Consider the following 26,845-nt stretch of genomic DNA (forward strand, 5'->3'; position numbering starts at 1 on the left):
ATTCTCTTATGGAAAAAATAAATTTCTGAGTTTGTATTATTGTAAATATCAAAATTCTGAGTTTAAATTTCTTCTCTGAACGTACACAGTGCCCCTTTGAGTTATCTTCCGGTGACTCTTACCCAGAAGAGCATGGAAGTCTTTTTTGATACTTGGAAAAACTAAACTGTGACATCTCTTTTTAAAAAATGATGTCCTCCTTCCTGTAGACGGCTTCAATCACAAACTCTCTTCTGTCTAAGTTAAAAAAACTGTACAAACTGAGCAACAAAGTGCAATTGGCTATATTCCTTAAGGTGATGTAGGCCTATTTCTCCCAGGTGCATTCATTCACTCCGTTAAGAAATATTTTTCATTCTCATTTCCATTTACAAATTAGACATGGACAGAGAACACACACATTGCTTCAGAGCTTGAAACAGTAAAGCCTCTTAAAAGAGACTAGTGAATGCCAACTACACTGTGTGCTAATAAAAACCTAATCAGCGGTTCTTCAAGGAAATCTGCCCAGAAACCAATTTGAGAACAGCCTGCGCAGGTGTGGCATAATGTTGCACCAGAGTGACTTCATGTTTCATGTCAAGACCCATCACACAAGAAGAAAAACAAAAAACAAAAATATAGCCAGACTGCGGTTAGTTTATGTACAGTTAGTTCACAGGAGTGACATTGCAGAAGGTAACCTCAACAAATGAATAACGGCAGCGATCCGACCCGCATGATGTTGAATCCTTTTGAAGTGATCACACCTCACTCATGAGACCGCCTCCAGCAGGCGCTGCTTTGATCACCAATTCTTTTGAACATGCGGCCTCACTGTTTGTGAGAGGATGCCAAGTTGTGCTGTACTGTGTGGCATCACTGTAATCCTACATTTATTATTTTGACAGATTTGACAGTTTATTTAATTAAATCCAATAGATGTATTTTTATACACAGTTGCTGATAAAGATCTTAATATGTGGAAAGGATTTTAGCACGAGACAGGTGTCTGATATTATGGAGAAAAAAGGGTCTATGCTGTATAAATAATAGACTATACAATGAAGTCTTAAAAAGGAATAGGTCAACACATTGGTGAATTCACTTACTTTAATTTTTTACTTCCTTGCTGAGAGTTTCATGAAAATATCAATACCACTGCCTTATATTATTACATTATGTTACCTGCTAGACTGTATCTTGGCTGGACACAATGCCTTTCTGGGGCCTTCCCATCACTGAGAATACCAGACAACCTGAGGAGACTGAATCACTGCTTGTTTTGTCTTCCACATGACGCCCTGTAAACCACAGAGGGTTGTTTTACATTTTGGAGTTTTGACAGGTGAAACAAATAAGATGTGTTCAGTGAGCAGTAGAAACTGGTATGTGGATTTTTTTTTTTATTTTTTTTTTTTAAAATCACATACAAAAATGGGAATATGTATTATTTATTTCCCAAAATGTTGAACCATTTCTTCAAACACCCTGACAGAAGTAGAGCAGCAATTTAGAGAATTTAAGCACAGGATAGAGCTTGGACACTAATGGAAACAAGTGGGCTGGAGATTACCCTCCTTGCACTGCTTCACTCCAGACTAAAAAAAGAAAAAGAACAAGTTTAAATTAGTTAGGCACCATGAGAGATATAAAGAAGTGGATATATTAAATGTTTCCACATTAAACTAGAACATTAAAATCAGGCTGATGAGTATAACTCACATGTGCTCCCTTTCCTTATGGCTGGTCTGCATTTCACAGAAGGCATCAAGGGTTGCTGTGCATCCACTGATACCATAGCAGATACTCAGGAAAGTGATTTGCACCATCTAGAATGCATATCCTGGGCTATGGAGTTTCTTTCCCTTGAGCAAACACCACAGTGGTATCCTCCATGGTGCTTTCCACAGACACACCTGAAAAAAAACTCAGGTATGTTGGCTGCTGAGACAGGCCTGCTAAAGCCAGGAAGAAGGAGGTTTCAGGGTGTGGAGGAATGCTGATGCCAGACACAGCCTGCTTTTTGGAGTGGAGATGGACAATAGTTGATAGTTGAAGTCAATTCAAAAGACAATCTCGCAATACTGATTGGGAGTAACAGATGGTAGGCTAGGGCTCCGTTTGAGCCCAACTTTACAAAAGAGGCATGTTGTGATTCTTGATGAGAATAGTTGTGGTCTCAGTCATTACAGTCAAACTCTTATGGCACTATGTGTTAGACCAACGGTTTCCCATAAACAGAGACAGAAGCTGCTGTAGATTCGTCCGGCCAATGGATATTGGTCATAACTGGGAGGTTTTGTTCTGACAATTGTTGTTGCTCCAACTAACCGCTTCCCATGTGTGGCATAGTTGACTTGTCCAGGAACAGTACTGGAGTTCTATATTTGAGAATTAGATGCATATTGGATTTCCTTCACCTTCCATACTATGAGTTGTTTTTGGTGTAGGACACGGCTGTAAAGCAAAGGTTTGTTGGTTGGGTAGCTTTCACAAGTAAAGTCAAGTCTTGATTCAGTGAAACCAAAGCTTTGGGGGTTGCTGCCATGTTTTACTCAATATGTACCAGGGAAATCACCATAGTGTGCAGGTGTAGCTGCAGAATAGTTGGGCTGTACATCTGTGACATCTGTATCATCAATATAAAGTTTTGCATATTGGGGTTTTCCATCCACTTTCCCTCTGCCAGGGTACTGTGAGGGGAGTCTTATCTGGGTTTGATAATCAGTTGAGAGACCCAAATTTGATGAAGGGTCAACAGCAGTTTGATGATCAGGCAATGCATCTTGTCCACTCAGGTCTCTGCTGTATTGATAAGGAGAAGAGAACGTAAAATCTGCTGGCCCCATCTGCACCGGATTGTCTGTTCCATAATAATTAGGGGTGGCAACTTGATGGAATGAGGGACGTTCATATTGGGATGGAGCAGCAGTGGGACATGAAGGGTGTCCTGGACTCAGATCAGGTAAAGTTTCTACATTCTGACCAAAGGATGGTTTTACCTGGACATCAGACTGTTCAGAAGCAAAGGTAAGGGGAGCACCAGCTGGCTGCCAGGTTTGATGTTGACCATAGTTGATGGCACTGGGCTTGATCTGACCAGCACTGTAATGTCCACTTGGAACTTGTTCATACTGGGCCGGAGTCAACGAAAGATGGACATTTGTTGGGTCAGGTGAAACTGGTTGTCCACTTTGACCTTTTCTATTGCCATTACTCAAAGGGCTTGTATGGGTGTTGTAGTAGCCACTGTAAACATCAGCACGTTGTAGAGGAGGATACTGTGGGGCTGGCAGACATTGAGCTGGAGGCTCTGGATATACCAGACTCTGTTTGGTGGGGTCTTGACCCTGGCTGATTTGTACTGTAGAAGTGGTATGCTGGCTTGCATGTGCAGGTGAAAAGCGAATCATTGTGTTATCAGTATACTCGGTTTGAATCGGCTCATGAGTCTGGTGTTGTGTTTGTAGCTGCACAGTACCCGAAGGATTTAAGAAAATCCTCTCTGATGCACTCTGGGTTGAACTGGATTGGGGTTTTGCTAGCTCCATGTAACTATTTGGATCAAACCCAACTCTTCCAGGTCTTTGTAGATTTGCAAGATGGCCACCATTGCTGCTGGAGGGTTTTGGAGATGGGGTATTGGGAGGAATTGGAACAGATAAACTCAACTGAAACCTCAGCTTGGAAACTTCATGTGCAGTTTTATCTGCAGTTGGGTAATTTGTGGAGCCTTTGCCCGAAAAACTTTCTGGACCAGGAGGACTATTAAAAGCACTGTAGATCTGAACACCGGTTGGCCTGTATAGTTGAGAATACTGATCAGCAACATCACTCCCACCACTGTTCAAATCAGAGCCTTTAATTGTCCAAGGGGTTCCTTTGTTTTGGCCCAGCTCTTCAGCAAAAGGAACTTTCAGGCTGAATTCAAATGCTCTGGGTGTGGACAGTGGATGGTTTCTCTGTGGTGGATGCTCAGATGGGGACATTTCATGTGTCCACTTGGTGGCAACAGCAGACCATGGCTCATACTGGCTCTGGGTTTGGTGGTAAGGGATGGGTTGATTTTGTATCTGGGCATGGCTACGGACATTCAAAGAATTTTCCTGAGGCTTTCGCCAGGATCTGACCTGAACCTGATCACGGACATTGGGCTGTAGCTTACTGTGAGTCTGCCTCAGAGCCTGGATGTACTGAAGAGGCCGACGATTCCCATAGCCATATCCTTCTTGTGTCCTCCTTAGACCTTGCCATGCTTCAGGATGTACATAACTTCTGCCTATGAGAAAACAGATAGTAAAACATGTTAATATTAACTGAAAGTAAAAAAAAAAAAAAAGAAAGAAAAAGTAATAAGCCTAATGTTACCTATAGTGAATTTCACCACAGTTGTTAGCATGGAGACTGCTCCTTGTAGGCTTCCGCTAACTTTAACTTTTATTTTGGCTCTGGGAAGGTGGCATTCTAAGTTGTAGAGCCATTTTGCTAAAAAAACAAAAAAAACAATTGCTGCATCTGGAAGCAAGGCCAGTGAGCATGAATTAAAACATAAAAATAGCAGGCTGTAAAATAATCTGAAAGGTGCCAAAAAACTTCACTGAGCTGAGAGCAACTGAAGAGTTGTAATGAAAGTAGTAAATATCACAGCTTTAAGCACGATCTGCAAATCCTCTCACTTTATCTCTTGACAAAGCACAGGAGGTCAATTTTTCTATTATTTATGAGGTTGTTAACACTGAGAAATGTGATGATTTGAGTTTGTGCACCTCTTCTAACAAGTTTGTCCTTGTGTGTCATATCAATTTGCAATCTGAATATAGCCGTTTTGGTTTTTTCCCAACATTTATTCTCACATTTGTGCACCTCTATGACCTGGTCCCGTATTTTTGCCTACTGCAAAGCCTAATACCCAACTCAGCAGCAAGCTCTTCCCCTCCATGATCCATCACATTTGTTCTTGGCAGCAGCTTCAATGTTGAGATAAATAATAAAAAAAAGAAAATGGAAGTTCACTGGGATGCAGCAACAGTGGGAGATGAAGAATGTGATATAGTCTCTTGATTTTGTCTGTAACCAAGGGACATTTTAAACTGGCTGTAGTTATGTTTAGAAGCAAAGGTAAGTTGAGTACCAACTGCCTGCTTGACTTTAACCTGGCGATTGTAATTAATTGGATTGAAAGCCTTACATAATGGATCAAGACCATTATTTATGCATTTTTTTAAAAAAAATCTTACCTATAAGCATATTTTAAAAAATATTTTAGTAGCATTTCCTTGTTTTTGACAGCATATAGGATGTTCAGTGGTGAAATTTAACCTGTTCGACACAAGACACCTGCTTGAGTATTTTGCAGACAATCCATACACTTCACCAAGATTGGCTGCTGAGAGCAGAAAACTTCAACTCCATGTTGAAAAAAAGTGTGTTTCAGTCTCACCTCTTGGAAAAGCTGAAGAGTAGTCCAGCTCACTCAACAAGAAAACCACAAACAATCTGTAAAACAATAGAAAACTCAACACTTAATATCAAATATTTATTACAGTCAAGACAGAACAAACATGAAAAAGTTACATAAAACTGACTTGAAGCATCAAGAACGTCATTATAAGAATTGTGTTTAGCACTGAAATGAGTTACCTTGTAATTAGAAACCCAGCAGCCATGACTGCTGCAGCTGCCTCACAGTCTGTGCCAGCAAACCATCCAGCTACTGTGGCTGAGCTGAACTGTGCAAGCAGAGCTCTCCTGTCAGGTCTAGTCTCTCTGGAGGGAGATACTCTTTAAATTTAACAACACACCTGTTGCTCCAGCCAAACGGATTTAAGATTCAGAAAGAGAGCCAGGCGTGCGGGGTGTGCTGTTTTACAACTTAAAAAATAAACAGGCAACCAACTGAAAACAATCAGTTTGTTTTCCAAATCCCAGGAGGCCTCAGGTGTTACCAATCCTCCATATTTAACGAGGCAGCCAAGAGGACAGACACAGACACACACTTTGCTTCACACAGGTGTGATCACTTGACGTGTGATTGCCTCAGCAGAGTTCTTATCTGTCTCCTGGAGAGGATTTGATCAATGTGAATACATGTAAGGAATTGATCATCCTGATGAAATGCTGCATTACAGCAGATCATTTTTCAGCCTGACTGCCTGATTTGAACCCCTTTACTTATGCATATTATCTAAACTTGGTCAATAAAAGTACAATGAAAAGAAAAAGTTAAAATTTTTAATCCTGTGCAACTTTTATTAGCCATGATTCGATTTGAGAATACATTATACATGAGCATTGCACCTGGTGTTCTGTATTTTGTTTGTGCTGGAAAAAAAGAGAGACTGATTTCTTCCACAGCAGATGCACACTGACTCTCCCCTCCACAGGTAAGCTATGTATAGGGACCAAGCAGCAAAGGCAGGGACACAATTGGTTAATCTTCAACATTCAATCAATTTAAAAAGCAGAATTGCAACATGTTTAAAACACATAGACAACTCCATACAATGTAAAAGACCCTAAATAAACCCAGCAACCAATAATAATGACAAGGTACAAGTAAACAAAAGAAACTGTAAAGACTGAAAATGCTACTGTCATCACTAACACATACCAAAACCATTGTTTAAGTCTTTTGTAGTTCAGAGTTGCCCTTGGTTCCTTCAGCATTAAAGGTTCCCTTAAACTCCAGCTCCCCTTCTGGGCAGACGACACAGCAGCAGTGTGTACAGACACAGAGAAATAAAGATATAACTACAATGGTACTCAGTAGAGCGCAACAATTCAGAACTGCTCTGATAAACCACTAAAGACCATTAAATGTTAACCAAAATGTGTGCACTCAAATTGGAAACGTAGTGTTAGAATGTAAACAAGAGTGACAATAAAACTTCTTAACCAAAAATTGATTGGTGATTTTTATTTGTGTATCTAGAACTGAATTACTGTAATGTAAAGAAAAAAGTGAATACTAACACTGTATATGGTTCACAGCTGATGGTACCTTACCCTTTTACAGAAAAAAAAAAGTAACATGGTGGAGAAAAAAAATAGAGTTGAGAGTATATGAATAAAATGATCACTGCTGGTATTTTTGAATGAAGAGTGAACAGAGAGAATAATCGCCTCAACACACCGTCCACCTCACTCGTTGTTTTGATTCAACCTCGTTTGCTGAATGTGGAAAACATTATTTCAATTCTTTTCACATAGTGTTTCAGAGTGACCGGTTTGCATGCACCGCTCGTGCTGTAGGAGAAAATAAAGTCAAACCTTCAGAAGCTACCAGCCATGCCTTCAGATGTTATAAAACCACATTTGCATGCACACTGGTCTAACAGCCTGCGTTTGGTACACCAGTCACAACTAGACGAGCCAGTGGAGCATTAAAGATTGAACCCCGGCCTTGGTCATGCAATGAGCTGAAGACCTAGAATTCTGTCCTAATGATGATAGATCTCCTCAAGGTGTTCACTTGCTTGTTTTGACTTTTTTTATTTGTCTGTTTATTTACTCCCGAGGGTGCGAGGCGGCATGTAGGAATGACTTCCTGCCTGATTAATGAGATTGAATTTTACAAGCGCAGCATCATCTGCGTAGCTGCAGGTGAAACCTAAAGCATAGACTACTCTGGATATGGAATTAACAAATAGAGAAACAACAAATGTATTTTAATAGACATGACCATCCTCATTGCAATTCCTCACACCACTTACACTGTCTCTTATTAAAGTGTTGAGTGAAATTAAAGAATTGAGAAAAAAAAAAATCAAATATGATGCATGATGAAAACAAAAGTACTACAAACTAAATCAAAAACAGGACAGACTAAGTTGGAATGTTGTCATTATCAGAGCAATTAAATACATTGTGAACATTTTACTGATACATTCAGTATATTTTCTATTTATGTTTTACTGTTTTTTTATTGATGCTCTCTATTTTTGCAGTCCACTTTGCTGCTGTAACAATGCAAATGTTCCCGTTGTACTACTAATAAAAGATTAGCTAATCTTATGAATGTCACGGGTGTGGTGAGGACCCAAAAGCAGCACAGGCAGACGGGATATCAGTCGGTAATGACCTTTATTTATCACTGGAGTCTTAAACAGTTTATACAGTGACGGGGAGAAAAGTCTTGGCTCACAGTGATCTGCGAGATCTGAGAAGGAGTGAGCCTGGCGTCGCTGACTGAAGGCAAAGCCAGCAACAGGTGGATTACCTAGCAGGCAGACAGGTCCAGTGGTGGGCTGTGTAGCCGCAGAGCCGAGCAGGTGTGTAACCAGGAGGGGATAGGCGAAACTCGTGGTCGAAGACAGAAGGCTGAGGCAATATCCAGGGCAGAGACGAGGTTGGCAACAGGTGATCAGTCCGGGGAAAAACGCTGGAAAGTCAGGCATGACACAAGAACAATCTGGCACTAAAGCAGAGACAGGAGCAGGCTTAAATGCAGCCAGGGCTGTCACAGGTGTGGAGAGTTGGCCTGACGAGGAGGTGTGGCTGACTGGCAGAATGGAGCAGAGACAGGTGAGTGGGATGATACCAGTAGATAGGAGATGAGCAGACTGTGACAATGAATACTTTACGACTTCCCAGACTTATTATTTAACATTGCTTTCCTCATTATGTTGAAAACAAATGCAGCATGGCAGCATAATGTGATCTGGCAACGTACTTGGTATTGGCTGTGCAACCTCGATTCTAAAAAAGTTGGTACTTTGTGTAAAATATGAATAAAATGAAATGTGATCATTTCTTTTTGACATAAACTTAGTTCAGAACATTACAAAAGACCATATGATTAATGATTTACCTCATCAACTTCACTGATTTTTGTAAATACTTTTATTGGTTTGCTTATTAGCAAAATTGTACCAGACACGTTCATCCAGCCCACATAGTGTGTGGAATGATGGCACTTGGGCGATCCGCTAATGTTTGGTTTTGTTTTGTTTGGATCTGAATTTGATGGCAGCAAGACATTTCAAACAAGTTGGGACAGGAGCAACACAAGACTGTGAAAGTTGTGAAATGCTCCAAAAAACACCTAATCAATCAATAATGTGTATGAAAAGGGAAAAGGCTCAGTCGTTCACAAGCAAGGATGGGACGAAGTTCACCACTTTGTGAAACATGTGACTGTATAAAGGAAATTACTACATGGGCTCAGGAACACTGTGTGACTAAACACAGTTTGTTTAAAAATGACTATATTCTGTTGTTATCAATGTTTTAAACAGTGTCCCAACTGGTTTGGATACTATTTGGATTTGTATGCACTATGTGGGAGACAGGCTTAAATTATGAGCTACAACAGTACAGGAAGTCAAAATTTGGATTATTAAGACAAATTATGAAAGTGTAAAGGGATAGTTCACCGATAAATCAATGTTTTTTTTGGCAGAATTAGGCCTCCATATAAAGATAATGGATCCGCACAGGTGTAGCAAAGCTTGAAAAATGCATCAATTTGTTCATTTAAACCTCAACAGAGACTAAGTAAAGGTGTAAAGAAGCTAATTCCAACCTTAAGCCAACGTAGTTTAGCTCTTTGTGTTGCTCACCTTATCTCCCCATTAGTAAAGGCTTAGTTTACCGATGCCTAACAGTCATTGTTTGGCCTTTGCTCTACCTTTCTGTATTCTCATCTCCTTCTCCTCTTGATTGATTCCTCTGTGCTTTGTGTCATCCTGCTGTGGATGAATGATGTTGTTTGCCTCTGTGACAACCAGTCAATACCTCATTTCGTTTCATTTTCAGGTGCCTCGTGCTGCGTCTGCGATCGTCTGCTGTTGTGTGGTTTCTGTTTAGGTTTGTTGACATATTTCTGAAAAAGCACTTATTGACTCCCCTGCTAATTGCTCCACTGATTAGTACCTCATCCTCACGCTCGCTTTGTTGATTTAAACAATCCTGTGTGTGTGTGTGTGCGCGTTCTCCAGTACTCGTGCCTTTATGTATGCTCAGAGTTGTCGCAGACAGCAACGTAGCGCAGTGAGCAGGACTGAGTGGGTGTTACGCTGGAATAATGATGACAAAGAGCCACCTGTCAGAGCTCAGGCTCTTTCAGAATGTCATTTCACACTGAATGGGTAATCAGGTTGGCCGTGTGTGAACTGGAGGGCTGCAGAATTAAAGGCTTTTCAAACTTTCTAATTTCAAGCATCCTTTCGTAGAGGCGGGGAGGGCAGGAAAACTCACAGAGGAAAATAACATGGTATGGGACACCTGTCTGAGAGAGGGACACTTCAGACTTATTAAATTTAGTGCAGCACAAAGAGGTGTGTGTTGTAGAGTAATGAAGAAGAAACAACCAGGAGAACAAAGTTCTGTTCTCAGCAGATAAGTTATCGGGGTGTTCACTGGACCATCATGACCAAATTATTATCAACCTGACCGGCTGATGGAAAGTGAAATGCCCTAAAGGAAAAGTTCAGCATTTCTGGAAAATCTGATTATTTCTTTCTTTCTGAATATGAGGGTTACAGAGCTCAGTACAGTGGAGAAAAGCATTTACACTAGCTAAGCACAAAGACTAGTTTTTTGGTTTCGTTATTTCCTGTTTTATTTTGAAGATCTGTCCTTATGTGTCATGTTTTTCTTTTCATTTCCTCCCTTTGTCTGTTTTCCTGCCCTTTTCTGTGCTCACCCATATCCCAACAGTTAATCACCCCTTGTGTCTTTAAGTCCTTGTCTTGCCCTCTCTCTTTTATTCAGTCTGTCTGTTCTGTTAGTCAGAACGCAGATCTTGCCCGAGTGTCCAACTTGGAATTCTGACTTGGATGGCTGTTTTTTTGCACTTTTCCACGTCAGAAGGTCGTTTTTATTGGGTTCCGAGTACAGTCAAACGCACCATTGTGCTGCGTTCCAGTCAACGTCGGAGGTTGGAATTTTTTAATTGAAACTTCAAAATTTGGCGACCTCAAAGCGTTCCAGGTGGAGGAAACCAAAAGTGAACAAAAAACCTGGCGAACATTACAAAATGATGTCTCATTACAGACAAAACAAAGCAGCGCAGCCTCAGTGCATTATAACTGAAACAGAGGAAAAACAACACAAGAGATAACAGACACCATTAAACATTTTATTTTACTGCACTTTTATACCTGGAAACATATCTAAACATTTAATTCACTCGCCTAATACAAACCCTCTAGTCTACAAATACACTGGGTGATGCCACTGTTGTGTGACGTCAGACTACTGCTCCCTTGTGAAGTCTGGGTGGATGGATGTGACCGGAGTTTACAAGTAGGGATCCTGAGCTCAAGTGGTGTCTAGTAGGAAGACGAAAATTTGGAGTGCAGCATCATACCATGACAACCTAGACTGCTTATTTACATTGAAAATACTCCAAGTCCTCTCTTGAAGTACACAGTGAAAAGGTTATTACTCCAGAAGTTAAGAACATTGACAGTTATAATACCATTAAGGTGATAATAAAGCTGGAGCCCCGACACATGCTCCACCCACACAGTTGTTCTGACTTAAGTTGATTGATTAGACATTGGCTGGACCGCACAAACTGATGCTGATCATTTATATTAGCACAGAGAGTTTGTGACTTCATGTAATTCCCAGCAGAGCTCCTATAGCTTACACTTGACTCTTTTCACAGCAGACTTCTTAAAGCAGAAAAGACACAGGTGTGACCAATTATATTAACAGTGGCTCCATACTACTGATTGTCCCATTATGTCAAGTCGGTGAGTAAGCATGCGCAATACCAGAGTCCTGGAGCTAGCTCACCTAAATGGAAAAGCACGGGGGGAATTTATGACATTAATGATGGCCGCCATCATTAATGTCATAAATTCCCCCCGTGCTTTTCCTGCTCTGACAAGTCAGAATGTCTGCCGTGAACAGGGTCTGTTCCCTAACCCTCCAGATGAGGACATCGACAACCACTGCATTGCCTCGCATTTTGTTGTGTGTGTGCGCACAATATATGCTGTGTAAAAACTGCAGTCACTCTGTTGCTTTAATGTGTGTCTACTGCTGATTCCATAAAAAATGTCAAGCTATTTGATTTATGTGGCTTAATCATGCTTGTTTGCCCCCCTGTGGTGTCTAAAGCTATTTTAATTTGCTGTCGGACATTTTGAGTTTCGTCTCCCTGCTGGTTAATTAGGCTGCAATTTATTGTTGGTTTGGACATAAAGGCTTGGTGTTTTAATGTTGTTCCACTAGTGTATATGTTGACTTTTAATGCAAATTACTTTCTGGCCTAAAGTTGATCAGTATTGATCTCTATGTTGATCTGATACCAACAGTCAGGGGTCAAGTTATGTGGGAGCTACCATAGGAAGGGACCTGAGCTCCCATGAAATAATGCATCTGTGGGGGTTGTTATTCATTACCAATAACCATGATTGTAATAGCAAAAAATACATTTTTAATTTAATGAGTTGAAATTTATTTATGTTAATGATACAAATAGACTGAAAGAAACATGTTTTCCTAAAGAACCAAACCTGACCACAATACACTTGTGCAGTTCAGAGGAGGAGGATGTTATGGGAGTCCATTTCTGCCGGTTTAAGACAAAAAGTTAATGAAAATTTAGCCTTGATTATATATATATATGTGTGTGTGTATACATATATATATTATATATATATATATATATATATATATATATATATATATATATATATATATCCCCCTGACATTAGTTATTTTAGAGACCCCCACAAAATTAAGATTACAACATGAACTCTGACCAGCAGTATGGAAAATAAAATATTAAGCTGTTTGGAAAGCTGACTTCACACCATTTCAAATACTTATCTTTCATTCTCTCTCAGTGTATCTACATTTGATTTCCATGATTAGAATTCTGTAGCTAAATTTCTGTCCTGTGTGTGGTTGAAATCCTTGCATCTCAGTGCTAATGAACATTTAATGTGAAGCTACCTACACGCTTCTAATTTAAAAGTTGACTTTTCTTTTAATGTCTTCACTTGTGCAGCATTTTTAATCCCAGTTGCATAATTTGGTCCCTCAGTCTAAACGCTGTCAAGATTTATGAAGTTGTATGTGAGTCAGATTAGAACATAAATGCTATAATCTTTATTTTTCCTAAAGCAGATTATAGAATAAATTCAAATTTGTTCTTAAACACAATTTCTCAATTTGCCTTTATTTGTTGTCTTGAATTGCTTTGTTACTGCCTGACCTGCTGTTTCATATAGTAGCCACTAGGAGGCAGAGGCTTAACACTGTTGAGCCATGTCTCTAAGCCGAAGGCTGCAGGAGGGCCAACAGTCCTCAGGTTTGCTTCTCCAGCTGAAGTGCACCAGTGGATTTCACTAACACATCCCCTGCTCCCTACTCATCTATTTGATTTCAGCTGGTGTATTGTTGGTTGGGCCACATGATGGAGGACCACTGCTGCACTGGATTCCATGTCAAACCAGAGTTATTATAGTTTGTATTTTTCATTAGTTTTTATTTCATTTTTAGTTTTTGTTTTCAATTAGTTTTAGTTCCAGTTAGTTCCTGAGTGTGTTTCCTTATTTCAGTTTAGTTTTATTGGTTAAAAATGTTTAGTTTTCATTTAGTTTCTATTAGTTTCAGTATTAGTTTGTTTTTATTAAAATAAATGTTGTATTTGTTAGGTACAAGATTAAAGAAGTCCAGAATAGGTATTAAGATCCAATAAAAAAAATAATTAAAAAAAAATCTAGCTTTTATTTAAATTTTTTTCAAGTTAAAGGTTTAATACAATGTTTTTAACATTAATAAAGCAGCAAATGATGATTCTCTATCAAAATGATATAGTGCAGTAATGGTTTCCTGAGCAGAGAATGATGTCACACTCCCTCTGTGCTTGTTGTCATCTGAGCCTCTCTGTTCATGTTTAGGTAGTCAGTCTGGCTGTGCTTGCATGTTAGTGCATGTGAGTCCATCTCTCTTAACATGGTGGCCTTGTAAGAAACTTTCCCATATTACATTGTAACAGTCCACTCAATTACAGTATGTTTTTGAAAACATCTGAAATAGGCTGCAGATACAGAATCTTGAGTCATTTTTGAGCAGCATGCAGAGTTTGACATTTTGGTCTGAGTGTTCAGATGACGTGTTTTTTCCTCCAACTTTATGGAGTGAGGGACACGCAATTTTTTTTGGTGTGAGATGATTTCAAATGTTTTTAGAGACATGTTTAGTGGACTGTTTAGCTGTAATAGGATATTGTTTGTAACCAGCTGGCTGCCTTATTGTTTCTTGTTTCAGAATGGACGAAGAGCCCAAACCAAGCACCGGCCAGCTCACAGTACTTCATCCATTAGCAGGACTGTTACCTAGTTTTAGTTTTCAGTTTATTGTTAGAGATCTATGATAACCATGCCTCCTACAATTCTTATGGAATAGACTTGTTCAGGTTTAAAGGTGCATTATGTAGTTTTGGGAAATAAATTTGACTGACCTTAAAGGACAACACAATTTGATAAAACACTTCAAACAGTGTTCTTACAGGGACCTTATTTTCCTCTGAGAACAGCTTGTTTATTCAGTTGTTTATTCTGAGTTTGTATTATTACCTCATTAATATTGTAAATATTAAATTTCTCAAGTCGAGTCTCAATTTCTTTTCCAAAACTACAAAGTACCCCTTTAAGGAAAAGTTGTCTGTCTGTGTAAAACCAATGCGCCCAAATGTACATTGAAACAGGTTTGGCTTGCTGTAATAATTCCTCATGTTCATACTGGCAGTTGCAGATCTTGTTCCTACAGTAATTATTAATTTCACAGTCCTTCTTCTGTACAAAAATACATTCCAAAACATATTAAAAATGTCAACAAATCAAGTGAATATCTTCCAAGGTCAGTTTTTTTTTATTACAAAACTCCTTTATATTACTGTATCTCCACTGTAGCTGAGTAGGAACAGACTGTCTGGGCAACTGGCTGCAGCACAAATAATTATTTACTGCTTAGGAATCTACAGAGAAAAAAACTGTTTTGCACATTTACGTTTGCTTTAGAACCAGTATGGACGTGAGGAAGCAAAAACTGTCAATGTATACTTGGTCATGTTGGCATTGTATAACTGTCTTTCTTTTTCTTTTTTCTGTAAACATATCCTTTAATATTTGTTTTCTGTATGCGTTTCCACTCCTACACACAAACCCATACTGCACTGTCAATATAGACTTTGTTGTGGTGCTTTGATGAGCAGGACAAGAAGTTTACCTATTGCCCTTTGTGGCAAATGAACCAATTTACTTTGAATCACTAATTCTCTGCCTTTTCTCACTCAGTGAAGTAGAACCGGGGCCTAGTATCGACAGCCTAGTCTCATCCAGCCAATCAACAATCACTTAGTGACGAAAGCAAGAAGAAAAATACTCCCATTACCAAATCCGCCATTACCACCGACCTTGTGTCATGACAGTAAATGTGGAGGAATGGCAACAAAATGTGCTTTTAAATCCACAAAACACTTCAATTACTGAGCAACAGGCAATGGTGATTAAGTCAACTGTCTATTTTGGACTGACATTGTGTTTTTTATTCAAGGCTGATGTTTTCAACACAAAGGCAATGCTCCCCATTAGAACTGTTCGACTTGAATAACCCTCTGAAAAGAAAATATTATTGCTGTTACAATAACAGTTCAATTTAACGCTGATTTACTCTTTACAACTTAAAAAACATTTTAATGCGATAGCTTGTGTGGTATTTAACCTGGAAATGTATGGAAAATTATCCTCAAACGCCCGTCCAAGTCTAGTCCAAAGTCAATTCAAAGCTGTTGTTGAACCATGTAGCAGGCATGGTTTGGGGCTCTTTTGAAAGGTTACAGTCTGCATTTTTCTCCAAACAGTCAGAAGCCCCATTGGTACTTGTGGCATTGATCTATATGAGTTTGAACACACTGAAATATTTATTTATTTTTCTCGCTTGAATATTTCAATGCAAAAATAAGCCTGCAGATGACCTGTAACTGCCTGTATTAGCTGGAAAACACAATGGCTCCACATCATATCGTCTTAATGTACATGGTCCAAGTACAAATAAGAAAACGATACCCCAAAAAAGAGGAGGTGGTGTGCTCAGACTGCAGGTGATCCTGAAGAAAAGGGTTGTTTTGTTTTGTTAGTTACATTAAAAAGCCTTTACGTACACACCAATAAAACACTGTTAAATGAGGAGATTGATTACACGGCTTTTTCTTCCTTTTTTTGTTCTCATAACCTTGATCCTAAAAACATTAAACACCATCAGATAGAGAAGGGGTCCCCTGCTGGACTTGCCTTAAACCATGCAAGAATCATGTCTAAAGCCTGTTGGTTAATTTTTTTTTCATTTTTGCCAAGAGGGGAGGTGTGTGAGTGTTTAATTCATACTCAACAGTCTCCTAGCAGGCTGGAGCAGGAATTCATGTGTGCATGTGTGTGTGTGTGTGTGTGTGTGAGAGAGAGAGGCACTTCTATTGTGACTCAAACTGATTTCAACACTTTTACTTATATGAAGTATATTTATATTTTACTACTTTCAGGCCAACCAGATTTGATCCTGGCAGCATAGCATTTAAACATAATAATAAAATACATCATATTTACAGACAGTTTGTTAAACATTCAACTGTCAGACCTCAGACCTCAGTATTTCTAAATTGCTGGCTCGTACATGAATTTCAGAAACCCGAGGTTTTCCAACAGAACATTGTCCTAACAAGACGATCAATGTTATTGACTTCACCTGTCAGTGGTGATTGATGTGAACACAATATCATAAAGAAATGGAAGAAATAAGGGAAAAGAAAAAAGCTTTTCATAGATACACTGGCAAATATCCAGCGAAATGTCAGATAGACTGTTGAGCTGCTGCAATATCGCCTCCTTCCAAACCCTGACACAGCACAGAGGCAAAAAGTGCTTCTGAGGTATAAAGGGAAGGTGCACTCAGTTGCAAGAAAGAGGTCAAATTAAGGTCCCGTCCACATGTACACAGGTATTTCTGAAAATGAAGGTTTTTCTACGTTTTGGCCTTTCATACACACGTAAACAGCATTTTAGGTCACTGAAAATTGACCTTTATAAACTCCTTCCAAGACGAAAATACTCAGACTCAACTTTGTTTTCAAGGTATATTTCTGGACAACAGTAGGAGATTTTACACGTTAGTCCTAACTAGTGTATGTAGCATCACTGGCAAATGTGAACTAGGAGTATGCGTTCTGATATTGAGGAGTATTCGAGTTTGTACACTGATGAAATGGATGTTATTGTATTTTATTTATTAATACAATGATGGAAAACGGAGACAAAAACATCATATTCTCATCATTTTTATATTTTCAGCAACATATACTATAGAAAGTAAAAGTAAGTAAAGAGCTGGTAAATGTTAAACTGTACAACTAAACATCAAAGCGATCAACCACTGAGTGTACTGAAGCTACTTTCTGTTTACACCACATGTCCAGTGTGTGTGAACAGTCATATTAATTGCTTGTTCAGGTGTGTTATTATGGACGGAGATTATTTCTGAAATGATGTTAAAATGCTCTTTTCATTGTAGATTGTTGTTGTTTTAAAACTCTGTTTTCAAAAGTACCTGAGTGCATGAGGACCAGGCCTCAGAAACCCTGAGGAACAGGAACTGTACATGCGCGAAATTAGTGGTGGACCAAAGCTGCAAAACCTGGCAGGAAAGCAAATGTGGCCATAACGCTGATTAAAATAGGAAACTAAAGAGTCACAGACAGGGTTATGACCAAAGGAAAAGAAAACTGGGCAGAATTCAGATTAAATATCTACAGTGGCGCTAAAGTCTTGAAAAATGTATGTAAAACTTTGCACAAGATAAAAATACATAAATCTTTTGAGACATCTGGGGCTCTATAGAGATCTTCAACTCTCTGGACTGACTTTCTACACAGAGAACAAACTATATCCCAGGTATTTGATATGTGGATATGTGTCTGAAGCCTCCCACCTTCCCCTCCACTACTGGTGACATCCTCTCTGATCTGTCAAAAGCCAAGTGCTCACACTCTGTGATGTTAAATATTGTTTTTGGCATGTTAAATTAGCAGAGAAATCAAGATCTAATCACCGTCACCACACTGCCTGGCAGATTATTGTGCTTTACGGTGCCCTCTGGGAATCAGCTTTGCACCTGAGATTCATCAAAGGGAGTTGACAGAAGCGCCGGAGGGCTCACATGACACACTTGTATGTAATTGCAGGTGACGTGTTGATTCCAGACGATGCTGCAACATTGAAGCAGTCAAACGGTGATGATGAGAAACACATCCTGAGCACATGCAGGGAGAGAACGTTGAGCTGAAGGCTGAGGAGGGCACGTTGTGTCAGCACGACGTGCCCCGAATCTGACACCCGCTGACAGCACGGTGGCTAAGAATCGACTCGAGAAAGGTAAGTGCTGTCAACGAGCTGCCAAGGCCGGCGGAAGTGAGAGGAAAGCAGAGAGTTGTTTGTCAAATTTGTCAAAGTTGTATGATCATGTCACATTAGATGTTTTGACAGCAGAACCCTGAGAAGTCACACACACACACAAACAGAATATGCTGGACCGGATGGAGAGATGCAGGAGAAAGTATATCTTTGGCTGAAAGACAACAGAGCCTCTGGCACTGAAGCACAGCAGGAAATAAACTGATACATTAACACTAAAACAGAAGAAGAAGCTGCTCTGGCTCAAGATGACAAAACGTTTTAAGAGGAGAGCATGAACACAGAAAAATGCAAGTAATGTTCAGCACCTGTGTTTAGCACGGTAAAGGTCCCTCAGTGGACTCACAGGAGTGAGCTGTCAGGCCTGATGCTAGTAGAGACATCATCTGCTGTATTCAATCCTCCAACATGGAGGGGGAAGTTGCCTCTGGCTCATGAGAGGCTGTTGCTGCTGGCAGGGTATGGATGAACCATCTCACTCCCAATGTGTTCTTCTCCAAAACTACATCATGCTCCTTTAATGGGATTTGATAGAGACAGGGCTGTTCTGTAAAGCACCACACGTACGATACAGCTCCTGAGTGCAGCCTGTGGCGGGATTGTTTTTGTCAAACATCCCCAAGATAAAAAAAAAACAAAAACTGCTTTCATGCTTTTCTTTTGAGGCATGGAAGCGTAGTTTGGATGCAATCATAAGTGCTAATGAGCCTGCAACAGATCAGACATTCAAAATTCATCTCAAAACTCTCAATCAAACATTTCTCCAAAGCTCCAGAGAAATCTAGGATTGACTTGAGATTGTTTTTGTCAAACAATAGGACAAACAACCAAGGAAACCAAACTAGAGAAAAAGCAGGCAGCTTCACATGATTGATTGAAATGCAGAGCTGAAGCAGTGTCAGTCCCGAGCGTTGACTTTAGCGACTCACAGCAGAATGTGAATCAAATCCTGCCACGTGGTTTTAATGCTGAACCACCTGAATGACAGTGCACTGTCATTTGCAAGGTCACTGCACAAATGAGTGATTTCTTCGAGGTAAACGAAGAACAAAAACACACCGACACCTTCATGGACATGCCAATGGACGAAGGGAAAGATTTATAACATTATGAGCTACTGGATGGAGAGAAAGTTGCTGGGCTAGAAGCTAGAAATCAAAATGTGCCCGGGTGAGACTGTTCACAGTTTATTTACTTTACCCTTCTGTCCCCAAGACAGAGCAGAATGAAAGATGGTGTAAGTTCAAAATTGCTGCTTTGGGGATTTGACCAAGACGCTTCCATTAAGATATAATTTGGGGGAAAGGGCACAATCAATACAGAGAGACTATAGAAGTTATTTATGTGTATATCTTAGTTACAGGTACAGTCCCGTAGGCCCTCACAACTCCAGTTACTCCACAAGAAACTTCATTTTGTCTGGAAAATGCCCCGTGGTGATATATTTAACAGAGTTTTTCACACACAAAAAGAAAATGGAGCTGGTTTCATAATTTTTACTGTCAACTTGATTTATTCCTTCCAGGGGACCAGTACCTTGAGAGTTAAGCATCAAAAAGCAGCCGGATGCAGTGGTGGGAAAAAGGCTCGGAACAAACTCACTGGAGCAAATTAAATGTGTTTTTAAAAACCTGAAAATGTACTTAGTCTCTCTGTAACACTAACTACTCAGCACTGATGCATGCATGCGTCTGCCACAAACACATTTGGAAGTTTGAAAACAATCAAAGAGAAATATATCCATAAAACTACATTAATAAAGACTGATTTTATTACCTGCCATGACCTGCCATGACCTGCAGCCTTTGCTAGGTATGTTTTCACCTTGTGTATGTGTGTGTGTGTGGTCCTGGAGACATCTTTTGTAGCGGGAACTACCACAGAAACAGTTTTGAGTACCTCATTGGAGTGTGTGTTTCTGAAATGAATAGCTCATACATGTACCCCCAGAGAAAAGAACCTGTTGGTTTATGAATAAGAGTAAAACATTTGACAAGATATGGCAACCCTTTTCAGATTACATGGGAAACCTCCCCTTACACCAGCTTGATTGTAGCCCTGTTTAGTCTTCCTGTATTGAGGATGGGAAGATGAGATGTTGGCCCGAGGTTTTGTCTTGTTATGTGTATTTACTTGTCATTGTGATAGTGATTGTGATAGTGACTTATCGATGTAATTTTTAATTTTGTTTGTTGTCTTGATGATTTTTTACTGTCATTTGCTGGTTATATTATGTCTGTACTCATGTTTGGTTTTGGGAAAGCAAAATAAAATATTCCAAAAAATGTAAAATAATAATAATAAAGCAAGCAAGAAAGAAAAAACAAAAAATAAAAAGCAAAGAAGAAGTTACCACAGAGGTGATTTGTAATACTTTGCCAAGTGTGTGTTTCTACCATACAGCCGAAAATGACTTAAAAAAACAAGAATGTAGCATCATTCGGAGGAGCTACTGGCCGCTGTTGCCATAGCAACATCATTGAAACATCAACCTGTTGACGGGCGTCGCGGCTCGTGTGATCCCATCCAGAGACGGTTTCTAGTTCAGCTGATGCTACACACTCACTGGTGCACTGAGGTATCACATTTTTCCCTCTGAGCTATGTGCACCTCAAACCACGGAGCACAGACAGTAATCTCTCCTGTAAGATGACTAAAACCAACATTATAACTTATCCACACCGCAGCTTGATAGCAGTTGCACAGTAGTAGTAGTATTTCTGCAATTGCATTTTTTTCCCCTACTACTTCACTCAGCTGCTGATTTCCACATTCTCCACTGTGCTGACAATTTATTTCTGTATTTACATGTGGGTGGTTGGGTGGGATGGGGATGACATCTGTGAGTCTGACTAAGTCTATCTTTTAGAAACCGGTCCCGTCCGGAATCAGCACCCTGTAACAGCCTGATCTCTTGCTTCACTCCTTCATGAAATCAACATCACTTCTCTTTGCCGCACACCGACCTCACAGCCATATCTAATATGTTTGTCACTTGGTAGATTATTCAAGAGGCTTTTGACCTCTGTGATGTTCAAATAGATGATGAACTATTTGTAGATTGCTGTTGTGCATTTTTCCTCAAGGCAAACAAACACAGACTAATATGAGGCTATTTCTCTCTGTGTTAATTAGTGTTCAGTTTTCAGTGGTAATTATTTGGAACTGTCAGCACTTGATTAGAGAGCTGTTTGCTGAATCAGAGCTGATAATGCTCTGGGGCAAAAAGGTCAAAACTAAAGTGTTGAATTAACTCTGATGAACTTTATTTAAACGCGGCGAGTGTGTTGCTTTCTCAGCAGCGAACACAGCGATTGTCCTCATGTGTATTCAGATGACTGTGGGTCAGACTGGAAGACCTAAATCCGAAGATCCCTGCCACCCGGTGATAGTCACACTTGACTGGGACGTCACGGCTCAGCAGCGGCACTCTTTCTCGGCTGAAGTGGTGATTCCTCTATTTTAATCTAAAACATGTGCCTCTGTAATAAATTTCGACCTCCGAGTGAGGTTTAAGGGATTTTGAGGCTGAGCGGCGCAGAAGCCTGACTCACACAGAGGGGAGCACACGGCGCTAAAACCAAGTGAAATGAAACGGAGTGTGGCGAGCACTCAGGGCAGGCCAGACTGAGGAGATGAAGAACAGGAGTCAGGCACAACTCCACACAGAAATTGAGCGATTTACATCTTTGCCTCCAACACTGACATCTAAGAAAGATGGTAAAAAAGGTGAGGCAAAAATATACCGGAACGTGAAATCCTGGAGTCACAGAAAAACATTTCAATAAGATTTTTTGTCTTCTTTATTTATTTATTTTTTACTCCCACTCATCCCTCTGCTCACTTTCTTTTTCAGCTCCTCAGTTTCTCCTGCACAGACAGCAACACCCTTATTTTATGCTCAAGTGAAATCTCACCATGAAACAACTCCTTCCCATCTGTTTATTTATTTATTATTCAGCCTTCCTCTCCTTCAGCCTCGCTTTTACTTTCCAATCTCTTGAAAACTCTCTCGAGCTTTTCACCTCTGAATGCACGACACAGAGTGCAGAAGCATCTGCTGACGGTCTCGTTCTGTGTGAATAGAGCCAAACACACTTGCAATCAGACTATCTAACATTAATGAGCATTTAGTCTACTTTAGCCCGAATGTGCTGCTATTTACCGAAATAGCGCGCTCGTTGTAAAAGATTCCAGTAACATTTAGATTCTCTGTTCCAGGCTTTCTCTCATTTCAGCCCCTTAAGGCCTTCAGGTCGTTAGAAGCAAAAGATCATTGGTAAAAACATCCCTCCTGTTTTTGTCTTGTTATTTTTTTTTAGTACAGTTTTCTTCACATTCTTTTACATGTCAAGGAAAAAAAAAGATATATGAAAACATCTGATGTAGCAGACATTCACTGAACACAAAAAACATCTTTCAAGCATCAGTGACCTTGTTAGTCACAAACAGGTGACACAGGTGCTGTTTTTGCAGACAAGATTTTCTAAGCTTTTTGATAAAAAGTAACTTTGCAACAACAATCATTCTGTCACAGCCCACAGTCTCTGCAGTCATGACTCAATCTTTGATTGCCTTTTCACAGTACCTGTTCACTCCTCATCCTGGTCTGGAGCTGTAAAAGTCATACACGGCAGGCACATAAAGACCACTGCCCCGGGCATTCATGAGGACACTTAGGGGTGTAACGATTCATTGATCCGGACTGATTTATCGATTCAATGATCAGCATCCGATTTGATTAATGCAAAGTGAAAACATCGATCCATATCATCACTTTTAAGATGTGCCGTCATGAGAACGAAGAGAGTTTGTTTATTTAGTTTTAGTTTTTTTAGGCACAAAAAATCAGTCAATGAAGATCCCCCAACACTACATAATGCACCTTTAAACCCCACCTAAGTTAATGATAGAGCAGCAGCCCTGGTAATGGAGAAAACCTTTAGTCAAAAACACTGTCAGTTAGGACTTTGTAGCTGAGAGTATTATGAACTGTAACGTCACAGTCTTTCCCTGCAGTCTTGTGAGTGTGTGTGGGAGCCTTCTGAGGTCCTTCTCTAAAGTCTGGGATGAGAAAGTTCAGGATGATAACTGGAAGTGTTCAAAAGAAAATGTTTGATAAATCCAGTCCAGAATCTCTTGTGCAGGCTGCCCCGGGCCAGTTGGGAGAAATTACTTTGCTTTACCTTTGTGAATAAAACATTAATGCCACTGTATAAAACGCTCAGCTCTTTTTGGCCCATGCCCCCCGCCACCATCGTTATGTCTAATTATTATAAAAGGGTTTTTATAAGTCCAGTACTTTGCTAAGAAAGCCTACTTCACACATGAAGCAGATTCAAGCTGTGCATCGTGATCAGACAGAGGAAAGGCAGTGACTCGGTGCAGGGCTCTCTAACAGAAAAGATGAGTTTTTGCTCCAATGAGTTTCAGTCCAGTTATGCAAAAGAAACTCTTGAATGAACTCTTCATTTATTTCCGAGCTGATACAGACTTCTAAAAGTTTAACAAATCCTCAGATTGAATTATAAGGTTCAAATCTGCCTGGAAGATTTGACTTTCCAGCTGACTAAACAGTTCATCTCGCTGAATATTTAATTCCATAAGATTCTCATACAAACACACACACAAGTGAAATCTACTATCCTAAGTCTTGAAGATCATGAATATGTAAAGCTTTTTATTGCCACGCTCACAAAATTCCAAAAGCTGAACAGATGCACCTTGCAAGTGGCATTGATGGGGAGATGTGAGGATTTGTTTACACACTCACACACAATTTGGTGGAAAACTTTGCCATCAAACTTCCCATCGTCCAAATTAAATGTCAAGCACTGTATGGCGATCTGGTGCACTTTATAAAGGCTCATCTGCAGCCACCACAGTCGAGCTAAAAACAGAAACAGTTTCAAACTCAGGTCTGGGAAAATATTTTGCCTTTGACATCATTGTTACCATGGTTACCGGTGCCTGTAATGACCTGCCAGGTTGAATTTACACAAAGTAATTAAGTAGAAAGGAGGTTATATTAGTTGCCTGAATGTAATTGTGCTCTTAAGATTTAGCTCAGGAAAGGGAAAATGTCTGTATAAATGGATGTGGCTAATCATTGGAGGGGCCGCGACCGGCACATACAGGATTGAATTGTTCGGAGATCCTTCAGTACTGATAGAGGGCAAACGAGGGGAACAGTGACTGCTTCTTTTCTGTGTGACCCAGTTATGAAGCGTTTTACACATCAGGCTTGAAATGGAGAGAGATCAGGTATTTCTAGATGCTGGATTGTGTTATTATAACTTTCAAAAGGATCAGCGAGAAAGCACCTCAGGGAAACAATTAGAGAAAGAAATAAATATTTTGATAGGAATATTGCTTTCAGTGCTGCACATTATGTATTCACTTTCTGTCAGTGCTCGTAATATATTTTGGGATATCTCACTTTTATAAATGCGAGCACGTTTTCATCATGCAATAGATTCAATCTGCAAACCTCTTGCAGGTGTCATTGGATTTCTAGGTACGATCACACTGCACTCAGCCGACTTTCTACAAACAAACCGTCTTATTTGGGGAAATCAGGGCTCTTCTCTGAGATGCAATCAGATTCTGATGTCTTTTGGGGCAGTGTTATTATAACATCTGCTAACATGGGACGTGTGTATCAAATAAGAATATATTGTGGAGCCTGGATTAGCACCTGGCTTTGTTTAACTACAAATCTACTCTGAAGTGCAACTCACTGTATACACCACTGTCTTAAATATGGTAAGCTGCACATGTGCATTTGTTATGATTACATTACTTAAGATTACAAACTAGTGAGTTCAAAACTATATTAACAGCCAAACACCAAGCAAGTTCAACACAAGACATAGCAAGCAGGCTAATATTAATTACTAGTCACACAGCAAGAACTCCAAGCTGGTGCAAAACTCTCACTAAAGACTGAAATCAGAGATATACTGTCCAGCCTTTTTCTCAGTCACTCTATTTTCTCAGCTTTCTCCATCCTCCTCAGTCTCTTCACCCCTGTCATGATGTCAGTAGAGGCTGCTGAGCCCGATTCTGTTGCACACTTGCCTGGCCCCAGCCTCCCCTGCCGGGCCTTATAACCTCCTCCTCCCAGCAGTCATCAGTTTCTGTGCTGGCGAAACCAGCACTGCCCTGGTGCAGTCCGGGCAGTCAGGTAGCTGCACAGCTCGCTGAACTAACCAGCTAACAACTGAGCTTTATACATGCAAACAGACATTTTACTGATCTGTGGACAGTGTCGAGCTAGCTTTTCCCCTCCTTCTTTTAGTCTTCATGCTAAGCTAAACTTTAAGCTCCTGATGAGCACTGTACTTACATATACGCAGACATGAGAGTGTATCCTGGTCTAGCATTTAGCAAAACATGTATTTCTATAACTATGTCTATGATTTCAGATTTATTACATCTACAACTCTGGAAATAAGTGCGTTTTCTGAAAGTTGACTGGAAACAAGATGGGGGAATAACTTCTTGCGACTGTACAAAGCCAGTGTTTAATGAATTTATTCAGGTAAAAATTAGGATGTTTAGTTTCTTGGTACTTTTCTTTCTACTATTACCATGACAACTTAATAAAAGTGTCCTGAAAATGAGTGTTTTCCCCTGTGCTATAGACGCATCATCAGTTCCTCACTATGAACTCCTCAGTAATGACAATGTAACCTCGCTGTTGTTGTCATGTAACATGCTGCTTCATTAGCTGTACTCGTCCCAAGTTGAAAGGTTCTGTTTCCTGTTCTTGCATTGTTCTCAGCTTCAGCTTCAAGTTGACAGTGAGGAAATTGCCTTGCCCTGCTATAGTTTTAGAAGCTGTAATTATACTTGCAGTCTAGAGGAGCCTTGTTCCTCTAATGAATTGGCTCTTTTCAGGTAAATTGGGTTGTCAAATTTAATATGAAGCAGGAGAATAGAAGGCAGCATGGTAGACAGAGAGAGGTCCCAGAATCCCACGGGTGCATGGCTTTGGCACTGAGCCCCTGACACCATAATTGTTTTTAAAGGGGCAATATGTCAGATAAGGCTTTACTTTAAAACATTCACAAAAACTAAAAAAACAGAAAACATTATCAACAGAGTGTGACATACGTGAAATATGTCTATGTATTGTGTTATAGAGATATCTAATGAAGTTAGCAAGCTAACCAGTGAGCCCTGGCCCATCATGTGTCATAATACCACTTTGTATTGCATTCACTCGTGTCACTTTTAGCCTTTCATTTCCTCCCTTTGTCTTTTTCCCCTCTTTTTCTCCTTGTTTCATTTGTTAAATAGTTCTGTCTATTTCAGCCTGCGTTTCTCTTTAACCCTTTGTCAGTTTGTCTGTTTTGTCATGCATCTTGTTCTCGTTCATGTCTCCTGTGTCCTTCATGTTCCAAGGTTTGTACTGTATTTAGTTTGGGTACTTT

The 26,845-nt window shown here is 39.9% G+C and overlaps 1 protein-coding gene across 1 annotated transcript; it reads right to left on the bottom strand.

The window, feature by feature from the left end:
* Positions 1 to 1,370: 1,370 nt before the first annotated feature.
* LOC141000640 (uncharacterized) lies at positions 1,371 to 5,905 on the bottom strand. The gene is made up of 4 exons (XM_073471409.1): positions 5,623 to 5,905; positions 5,423 to 5,478; positions 1,705 to 4,261; positions 1,371 to 1,580 (listed from the first exon to the last, which is right to left on the bottom strand). The coding sequence occupies exons 1-3, from the start codon at positions 5,646 to 5,648 to the stop codon at positions 2,538 to 2,540; spliced, it is 1,806 nt and encodes a 601-aa protein (XP_073327510.1). The 5' UTR covers positions 5,649 to 5,905; the 3' UTR covers positions 1,371 to 1,580; positions 1,705 to 2,537.
* Positions 5,906 to 26,845: the final 20,940 nt, after the last annotated feature.

Source organism: Pagrus major, chromosome 8 (genome assembly GCF_040436345.1).
Source record: "Pagrus major chromosome 8, Pma_NU_1.0".
NCBI lineage: Eukaryota > Metazoa > Chordata > Actinopteri > Spariformes > Sparidae > Pagrus > Pagrus major.

What these genes read in the sequence shown, in the direction of transcription:
- LOC141000640 (XM_073471409.1), bottom strand. Translation starts at nt 5,648, where the DNA reads ATGGCTGCTGGGTTTCTAATTACAAG. An exon ending in GCTGGGTTTCTAATTACAAG is followed by an intron (nt 5,479 to 5,622) that starts GTAACTCATTTC and finishes ATTGTTTTACAG; the next exon opens with ATTGTTTGTGGTTTTCTTGT. An exon ending in CTCTTCAGCTTTTCCAAGAG is followed by an intron (nt 4,262 to 5,422) that starts GTGAGACTGAAA and finishes GTTTTCTCATAG; the next exon opens with GCAGAAGTTATGTACATCCT.